We start from the raw sequence: 9,879 nt of genomic DNA, 5'->3' as shown, positions 1-9,879 counted from the left end.
GCCAATACCATCCCTACAGTGAAGCATGGTGGTGGCAGCATCATGCTGTGGGGATGTGTTCAAGCGGCAGGGACTGGGAGACTAGTCAGGATCAAGGGAAAGATTAACGGAGCAAAGTACAGAGAGATCCTTGATGAAAACCTGCTCCAGAGCGCTCAGGACCTCTGACTGGGGGCGAAGGTTCACCTTCCAACAGGACAACGACCCTAAGCACACAGCCAAGACAATGCAGGAGTGGCTTCGGGACAATTCTCTGAATGTCCTTGAGTGGCCTAGCCAGAGCCCGGACATGAACCCGATCAAACATCGCTGGAGAGACCTGAAAATAGCTGTGCAGAGACGCTCCCCATCCAACCTGACAGAGCTTGAGAGGATCTGCAGAGAAGAATGGGAGAAACTCCCCAAATACAGGTGTGTCATACCCAAGACGACTCGAGGCTGTAATCGCTGCCAAATGTGCTTCAACAAAGCACTGAGTAAAGGGTCTGAATACTTATGTAAATGTTTATTTTTTTAAAGCCTTTTTTTGCTTTGTCATTATGGGGTATTGTGTGTAGATTGATGAGGGGAAAAAAACAATTTAATCAATTTTTGAATAAAGCTGTAACGTGACAAAATGTGGAAAAGTCTAGGGGTCTGAATACTTTCCGAACGCACTGTACATTTGCATTAGCCTGATCTATAAAGCAATATACAGTACCAGTCAAACGTTTGGACACACCTACTCATTCAAGAGTTTTTCTTTATTTTTACTATTTTCTACATTGAAAAATAATAGTGAAGACATCAAAACTATGAAATAACACATATGGAATCATGTAGTAACCAAAAAAGTGTTAAAGAAATCCAAATATATTTTTTTATTTTTGAGATTCTTCAAATAGCCACCCTTTGCCTTGATGACAGCTTTGCACACTCTTGGCACTCTCAACCAGCTTCACATGGAATGCTTTTCCAACAGTCTTGAAGGAGTTCCCACATATGCTGAGCACTTGTTGGCTGCTTTTCCTTCCAACTCATCCCAAACCATCTCAATTGGGTTGAGGTTGGGTGATTGTGGAGGCCAGGTCATCTGATGCAGCACTCCATCACTCTCCTTCTTGGTAAAATAGGCCTTACACAGCCTGGAGGTGAGTTGGGTCATTGTCCTGTTGAAAAACAAATGATAGTCCCACTAAGTCCAAACCAGATGGGATGGTGTATCGCTGCAGAATGCTGGGGTAGCCACGCTGGTTAAGTGTGCCTTGAATTTTAAATAAATCACAGACAGTGTCACCAGCAAAGCACCCCCACACCATAACCCTCCTCCTCCATGCTTTACAGTGGGAAATACACATGCAGAGATTATCCGTTCACCCACACCACGTCTCACAAAGACACGGCGGTTGGAACCAAAAACCTCAAATTTGGATTCCAGACCAAAGGACACATTTCCACCGGTATAATGTCCATTGCTCGTGTTTCTTGGCCCAAGCAGGTCTCTTCCTCTTATTAGTATCCTTTAGTAGTAGTTTCTTGCAGCAATTCGACCATGAAGGACTGATTTACACAGTCCCCTCTGAACAGTTGATGTTGAGATGTGTCTGTTACTTGAACTCTGCGAAGCATTAATTTGGGCTGCAATTTATGAGGCTGGTAACTCTATTGAACTTATCCTCTGCAGCAGAGGTAACTCTGGGTCTTCCATTCCTGTGGCAGTCCTCATGAGAGCCAGTTTCATCATACCACTTGAAGGTTTTGCGACTGCACTTGAAGAAACTTTCAAAGTTCTTGACATTTTCCGGATTGACTGACCTTCATGTCTTAAAGTAATGATGGACTGTAGTTTCTCTTTGCTTATTTGAGCTGTTCTTGCCGTAATATGGACTTGGTCTTTTACTAAATAGGGCTATCTTCTGTATACACTACCAATCAAACGTTTGGACACACCTACTCATTCAAGGGTTTTTCTTTATTTTTACTATTCTCTACACTGTAGAATAATACCTTGTCACAACACAACTGATTGGCTCAAACGCATTAAGAAGGAAAGAAATTCCAAAAACTTTTAAGAAGGGACACCTGTTAATTGAAATGCATTCCAGGTGACTATCTCATGAAGCTGGTTGAGAGAATGCCAAGTGTGCAAAGCTGTCATGAAGGTTGGCTATTCGAAGAATCTCAAATATAAAATATATTTTGATTTGTTTAACACTTTATTGGTTACTACATGATTCCATATGTGTTATTTCATAGTGTTGATGTCTTCACTATTATTCTACAATGTAGAGAATATTCAAAATAAAGAAAAACCCTTGAATGAGTAGGTGTGTCCAAACTTTTGACTGGTAGTGTAGGTCAACAGGTGCAATGGCAAGAGCCCAACTCATATATAGCACAATGTACCCTACAACCAACCTAAAATAACCCTGTCACATACCGGGTCCATGTTTAGTAAACAACATACAGTAGATCATCGCAAAGTATCTCAACCTTTGTCAGGCACATGATGTACAGAGACTCTTTGAGGACTCTGAAGATCAGAAAGAGTTGAGTCTCTCTTAAAGGATATAGTTGAGGCATCAAAATTAACTTTATCTTGAGTTATTTTCTCAGGACGATCCTCAACATAATTTTGGGAGGATTATCAACAATACTTACTTTTGAATGACCATTAGGTAGTGAATGACAGTGATTGGTAGTGAATAGTGAATGACTAAAAAATATACAAACAAGTAACATACAATATTATATCATCTCTGTCACTGTATTATTCATCCTTTGTGTCAAGCAACCTAATGAAACAACATGCCAACTTGAAAATGGTTGATGATCATATCAAATAATTTATTCATGGGTGAATTACAAACAATACATTTTAATGTACTGGGACCAATGATGTGTATATATATAAATCATTGACTTGGACCTATTCAATAACCTTGTCTAAGATAAAGATTCCATCTAGTGGTAGCTTTAAGTAGTTACGCCACAAGATTTCAGATGGAAAGAATGTCTGTTTGGCAAAAAGAGATGAGGCTAGAAGGGCATTTATATAGTGTACATTTCCTGCATGTGTTCCAGCAAATGGAGTGCAAGCTCTTTTGTTAAGTTCCAGTCAGTGGTGGAACTCAGTGCCCAAGTGCACCTGATATAAAGAGGAAATAAAGTTTATATTGACTGTGAAGAGGTGCCACACCTGTAATGAGGTGCTGTCTCCTCTGTTTATGGGTAAGTTCTTCAACTCCCTCCATGGTCAAGGTTCTTTCTTCACACAGCGTCCTGTAGTACAGTCTTCTCGTCCGGTCCATTTCAGGCGGTTTTTAGCAAAGATTGCATAAGCTTTGTCCATGACTGGTCTAACGAGAGGCCATGACATGAAGCGGCCCAGCCAGCCTAAACCAACTGCACTGTACATGACTGTAAAGGCTGGAACACCACGGTGAACCTGGAGGGAGATGAGAGGAAAGGAAGTGGTAGAGTCAGTGAAAGAAGAGATACATACTGTGGGTGTAACTAACTATACTGAACAAAAATATAAACGCAACATATAAAGAGTTGGTCCCATTTTTCATGAGGTGAAATAAAAGATCCCAGAAATGTGCATTTCTCCTTTGCCAAGATAATCCATCCACCTGACAGGTGTGGCATATCAAGAAGTTGATTAAACAGCATGATCATTACACAAGTGTACTTTGTGCTGGGGACAATATAGGCCACTCTAAAATGTGCAGTTTTGTCACACAACACAATGCCACAGATGTCTCAAGTTGAGGGAAAGTGCAATTGGCATTCTGACTGCAAGAATGTCCACCAGAGCTGTTGCCACAGAATTGAATGTTCATTTCTCTACCATAAGCCGCCTCCAACGTCGTTTTAGAGAATTTGGTGGTATGTCCAATCGGCCTCACAACCACAGACCGAAGACCTCCACATCCGGTTTATTCACCTGCGGGATCGTCTGAGACCAGCCACCCGGACAGCTGATGAAACTGTGGGTTGGCACAACTAGGGCTGTGGAGGTCATGAAATTGTCAGCTGGTGATTGTCAAGCAAATAAATGCTGGTCTCATAGCAATTGACCGTTAATTAACATAAACACATTTAGCATCTCTCCTGGCTTCCACGCATAGCTAACAAGCCACTGATGCAGATTTTGGAACATCTACATTTAAAAAAGTCTAATAAATCCATTTAATATAGCCTACACCATCACAATAAATCCATTATTTATTTTAGACAGGTCTAAAGAAGCATGATATGAAGAAAATGTAGTCTATTTCAAATGAACAGAATAGCATACTCTGCGTTGTCCTTATGTTAGGCCCTGATCTGGCTATGCCATATGGCTGTGGGCTACACTAGTTCATTTAGCAGACAAGATTTGCTTAGAATTCCATGGCATTATTTTTCCTTTTTTTTTCTCCGTATTATTAACTTAACATAGTTGAATAAAATAGAAAGGATATTTTGTCCGAATTATTTGATCTGTGTTGAGCGGTTAACAAAGAAACAGGTCCTCCTATATTCATAATTTAGAGTTATTTATGCAACTTTAGTTGTGATACAAATGTTGGGCTATATGTTTTGATTTATAATACATTCTAAGGCTGCATGATACGACTCTAATGATGATTTGAAAAAAGTTGCATGAAAGGCATGAGCTCTACTTTGTTTTTTTTGCACAGGCTGCACACACTCCATCAGTCTCTCATTCACAATTTGACAAGCACTTGATAATGCCTCAAATTTCTCGGCGGCATCCCCTTTCTGTGGCCGTAATGCCCCCTAAAAAAATCCATGCCTTTTGCGGCCAGTGGCCGTTGTGCCCTTGGGCTGAATATCCCCATAGTACAAAAGTTGACCTATTCCATTCTGTGCGAGAAATCAATATTCCAAGCATAGTCTGGGACAGTTGTGAGATGCGATAGATCCCAAATTAATACACCCACTAGCATCAAATAAACATTTAAAAGCAATGAGGCTGACGCAACAGATCAGAATGTTTAGCTTAAAATGTTGATAGCCTAATGGTTTATTTCATAACATTATAAGCGCAGCAATGCGCACACGGCAGTAGGCTATAAGCGAGAATGTTCCAAAATGCAATCAATTAGCGGGAAAACAACACTCAAGTGACTGCAAATGCGATTATGCATGTATTTATTTTATTATAAAGGTGCATTTTTATGGTGAAAATGATCTTCAGGCGCTGCATATGCATGCCAGTTAGGCGCTACACCTGTTGTAAAGCGGATTAATGTGCTTAAATGTAAGACGTTTTTTGGCCACTTTAGTTGTGATACAAATCTTATCAAAACATATAGGCCTATGTCCTAGGCTACATGAGGTGTGCGACTATGATTTGCACACAAGCTGGGCATCATTCACAAGTGATAATATATCATTCACAAGTGATAGGCTAATATTGTCACCCATCAGACTATTCTTGATTTAATCTGGTCTTTACAGTGAGGGAAAAAAGTATTTGATCCCCTGCTGATTTTGTACGTTTGCCCACTGACAAAGAAATGATCAGTCTATCATTTTAATGGTAGGTTTTTTGAACAGTGAGAGACAGAATAACAACAAAAAAATCCAGAAAAACGCATGTCAAAAATGTTATAAATTGATTTGCATTTTAATGAGGGAAATAAGTATTTTACCCCCTCTCAATCAGAAAGATTTCTGGCTCCCAGGTGTCTTTTATACAGGTAACGAGCTGAGATTAGGAGCACACTCTTAAAGGGAGTGCTCCTAATCTCAGTTTGTTACCTGTATAAAAGACACCTGTCCACAGAAGTAATCAATCAATCAGATTCCAAACTCTCCACCATGGCCAAGACCAAAGAGCTCTCCAAGGATTTCAGGGAGAAGATTGTAGACCTACACAAGGCTGGAATGGGCTACAAGACCATTGCCAAGCAGCTTGGTGAGAAGGTGACAACAGTTGGTGCGATTATTCGCAAATGGAAGAAACACAAAATAACTGTCAATCTCCCTCGGCCTGGGGCTCCATGTAAGATCATGAGAACGGTGAGGAATCAGCCCAGAACTACACGGGAGGATCTTGTCAATGATCTCAAGGCAGCTGGGACCATAGTCACCAAGAAAACAATTGGTAACACACTACGCCGTGAATGACTGAAATCCTGCAGCGCCCACAAGGTCCCCCTACTCAAGAAAACACATATACAGGCCCGTCTGAAGTTTGCCAATGAACATCTGAATGATTCAGAGGAGAACTGGGTGAAAGTGTTGTGGTCAGATGAGACCAAAATCGAGCTCTTTGGCATCAACTCAACTTGCCGTGTTTGGAGGAGGAGGAATGCTGCCTATGACCCCAAGAACACCATCCCCACCATCAAACATGGAGGTGGAAACATTATGCTTTGGGGGTGTTTTTCTGCTAAGGGGACAGGACAACTTCACCGCATCAAAGGGACGATTGACCAGGCCATGTACCGTCAAATCTTGGGTGAGAACCTCCTTCCCTCAGCCAGGGCATTGAAAATGGGTCGTGGATGGGTATTCCAGCATGACAATGACCCAAAACACACGGCCAAGGCAACAAAGGAGTGGCTCAAGAAGAAGCACATTAAGGTCCTGGAGTGGCCTAGCCAGTCTCCATACCTTAATCCCATAGAAAATCTGTGGAGGGAGCTGAAGGTTCGAGTTGCCAAACGTCAGCCTCGAAACCTTAATGACTTGGAGAAGATCTGCAAAGAGGAGTGGGACAAAATCCCTCCTGAGATGTGTGCAAACCTGGTGGCCAACTACAAGAAACGTCTGACCTCTGTGATTGGCAACAAGGGTTTTGCCACCAAGTACTAAGTCATGTTTTGCAGAGGGGTCAAATACTTATTTCCCTCATTAAAATGCAAATCAATTTATAACATTTTTGACATGCGTTTTTCTGGATTTTGTTGTTGTTATCCTGTCTCTCACTGTTCAAATAAACCTACCATTAAAATTATAGACTGATCATTTCTTTGTCAGTGGGCAAATGTACAAAATCAGCAGGGGATCAAATACTTTTTTCCCTCACTGTATACTAAATATTATATGTGTGAAATTTGTTTTGATTTAGAATGGACCACTATCATGCATCTGTCTAGAAACAGGGGCAGAGGAAAAAAAATACATGTTCTCTATGCACTTAAATAGCGAATGGAGGACGCATTTCCCATGGTTAATTTTCATGCCAGCCAGGTAGGCTATACTCCTGTTGTAAAGATAAGCAATGTGCTTAATATTAGGAAAGTTGAGAAATAAATATAGTAAGCCTATAGAAAGCTGATGGGATCCTCCTCTTTTTAATAGAGGCCATCAAAACGCTGTTTTCTCACGCAATTGCATATCCTATAGAAACGTTGCAAAATATGAGCTCTTGGGCTCTAATAAAGTGTTTGATTAGATTTTCAATTACATTTCCATTGATGTCAGAGGGATTAGAGGGACAATAGAGTACTGAGTACCAGGCAGTTAGCAAGTTTGGTAGGCTACTAATGACCATCACCAGCATCAGAGCTTGGAGAAGCCTGCAGTTTGACGTCGTAACAGACTTCAGTGGGCAAATGCTCACCTTCGATGGCCACTGGCACGCTGGAGAAGTGTCCTCTTCATGGATGAATCCCAGTTTTAACTGTACCGGGCAGATGGCAGACAGTGTATATGGCGTTCTGTGGGCGAGTGGTTTGCTGATGTCAACGTTGTGAACAGAGTGCCCCATGGTGGCGGTGGGGTTCTGGTATGGGCAGGCATAAGCTACGTACAACGAACACAATTGCATTTTATTGATGGCAATATGAATGCAGAGAGCTACCGTGACAAGATCCTGAGGCCCATTGTCGTGCCATTCATCCACTGCCATCCCCTCATGTTTCAGCATGATATTGCACGGCCCCGTGTCACAAGGATCTGTACACAATTCCTGGAAGCTGAAAATTTCCCAGTTCTTCCATGGTCTGCATACTCGCCAGACATGTCCCTCATTGAGCATGTTTGGGATGCTCTGGATCGACGTGTACGACAGAGTGTTCCAGTTCCCGCCAATATCCAGCAACTTCGCACAGCCATTGAAGAGGAGTGGGAGAACATTCCACAGGCCACAATCAACAGCCTGATCAACTCTATGCGAAGGAGATGTGTCGCGCTGCATGAGGCAAATGGTGGTCACACCAGATACTGACTGGTTATCTGATCCACGCCCCTACATTGTTGTTGAGTTATCTTGCAATTATATTTTTGATCAGCAAACAAAAGAAAAACAAACATAGCCATTCTTGCCATACTCAATGGTGATTATCAATATTTAGTGTCGTTCCAACTCAAGCTGTTTACCTTGTTATTCTCATCAATCACGTGCATCTCGTCCATGGCCATCTCATAGCTGATCCCCCCATACTTCTCTTCATCGAAGCCTTGCAGGGAGATGTCCACAAAGTCTACTTTCCCTGGTCGGTTTCTCTGCAGATACTGCAGGAATTGGATCTCTTTAACACATATGGGGCATTCTCCATCATATAGCACCTGTGATTGAGTGGAAGGGAGGAAAAACTTTCTGTATTTCATTGACTGTTGATCTCCAGCTACCTATAAGATCAAAATGTTCCTGTGCAGTTAACAGTCTTGTAGGCTGTCTTATTGTAACATATGCATTTACTATATTGCCAACATTAATCTTGTTTTGGAGCCCAGGATATGCAACACTAGTTATCTTACCCTGACACCAGCAGGGTCAGTTGAATAGGTCTGATGGCTGCAGAGAGGTCGTGTCAAACCAATCACAGACCTTGAATTCACATGACTGGCTATTCTAGCCAACGATGTCCTCACAGTAGACAGCATTCTGTGGCAGCCAAAATATAAGCTGAAGCAACAGTCTGGACCCCGGAATATAAAATCAGGAAACATAAAGTATTAATGATGATGATTGCATGTACTTAATTCAATTAAAACCACACTTTTCAATTTCTGTTTCCATCCACAGTGAGTTTGTAGAACAAATACATTGACCAAAACCCACCCCTAAATGTACAAAAACAAATATTTTGTTTAGCTTGCTATTTGCTTTAGCTAGATAGATACTGCAGCTAGCTACAATAAGTCACTCAACAACAAACGGTAGAGAATGAATTAGACTGGCTACCAGGTTAGCTAGTCATTCTAGCAAAGTTCATAGACAATAAACCTTAACTATTCAAATTATGCGATCAGGTCTTACCAAACAACAGATGATGGTCCAATTCAGGCAAGCAGTGATACTCAATGACACTGGCAGACACTCAAATTCAAACGTTACACAACAGCATTGTAGCTAGTACAAAATGCTAGCATTGTTGATAGCTTAGCTAATGGTACTAACTTAGTTTCAGCATTGCTGTAGGGAAGCTAACGTTTTTCGTGGCAGGTAAGAGTAGGCGCATGCAATTGTTTCCTAGTTAATTAAGATAAAATAACAATGAAGGAAGTATATTTGGACAGCTGCTGGCTTACGACTAGCTAGCAACAAAATGTTAGCATGTTTGATAACAAACGCGGAAGCAGGTAATTCTGGGATTTGTAGTCCGTTCTGGGACATGTAGTCCCGATGTTGGGAACGTCTGCAATGTACACAGAAGAACGTTGTACCAAATATTAGATATACTCTTCCTCTCATACACACCGAAACGGCTGTGTAACTTTTCCCTTCCGGCAAGTTGTGTTATGCAAAAAACCTGCTGTTTTCGCCATCGAGCCAATCTGCTGGTAGCTACAGTCATAATGGGATATTGAAATTGAACACTTTTGACATTATGGGGAAATTATCAAACCAAATGTGTGACAGTTCACTTGACACAAGACTGAAATCAAACATTACACTGTTGATTTTATGTGTGTTTTACATTTACTGTAACT

The 9,879-nt window shown here is 41.3% G+C and overlaps 1 protein-coding gene across 1 annotated transcript; it reads right to left on the bottom strand.

The window, feature by feature from the left end:
* Nucleotides 1-2,189: 2,189 nt before the first annotated feature.
* On the bottom strand, nucleotides 2,190-9,526 carry LOC311150160 (uncharacterized protein). The gene is made up of 4 exons (XM_084187476.1): nucleotides 9,206-9,526; nucleotides 8,704-8,864; nucleotides 8,323-8,511; nucleotides 2,190-3,427 (listed from the first exon to the last, which is right to left on the bottom strand). Exons 2-4 carry the CDS (start codon nucleotides 8,827-8,829, stop codon nucleotides 3,236-3,238), a joined length of 507 nt encoding a protein of 168 aa, XP_084043602.1. The 5' UTR covers nucleotides 8,830-8,864; nucleotides 9,206-9,526; the 3' UTR covers nucleotides 2,190-3,235.
* Between the last annotated feature and the right edge of the window lie 353 nt (nucleotides 9,527-9,879).

Source organism: Coregonus lavaretus (assembly GCF_964263955.1).
Source record: "Coregonus lavaretus genome assembly, chromosome: 22".
Lineage (NCBI taxonomy): Eukaryota > Metazoa > Chordata > Actinopteri > Salmoniformes > Salmonidae > Coregonus > Coregonus lavaretus.
Note: the sequence above shows the minus strand (reverse complement) of the source record. Positions and strands in the feature narration are given on the sequence as shown.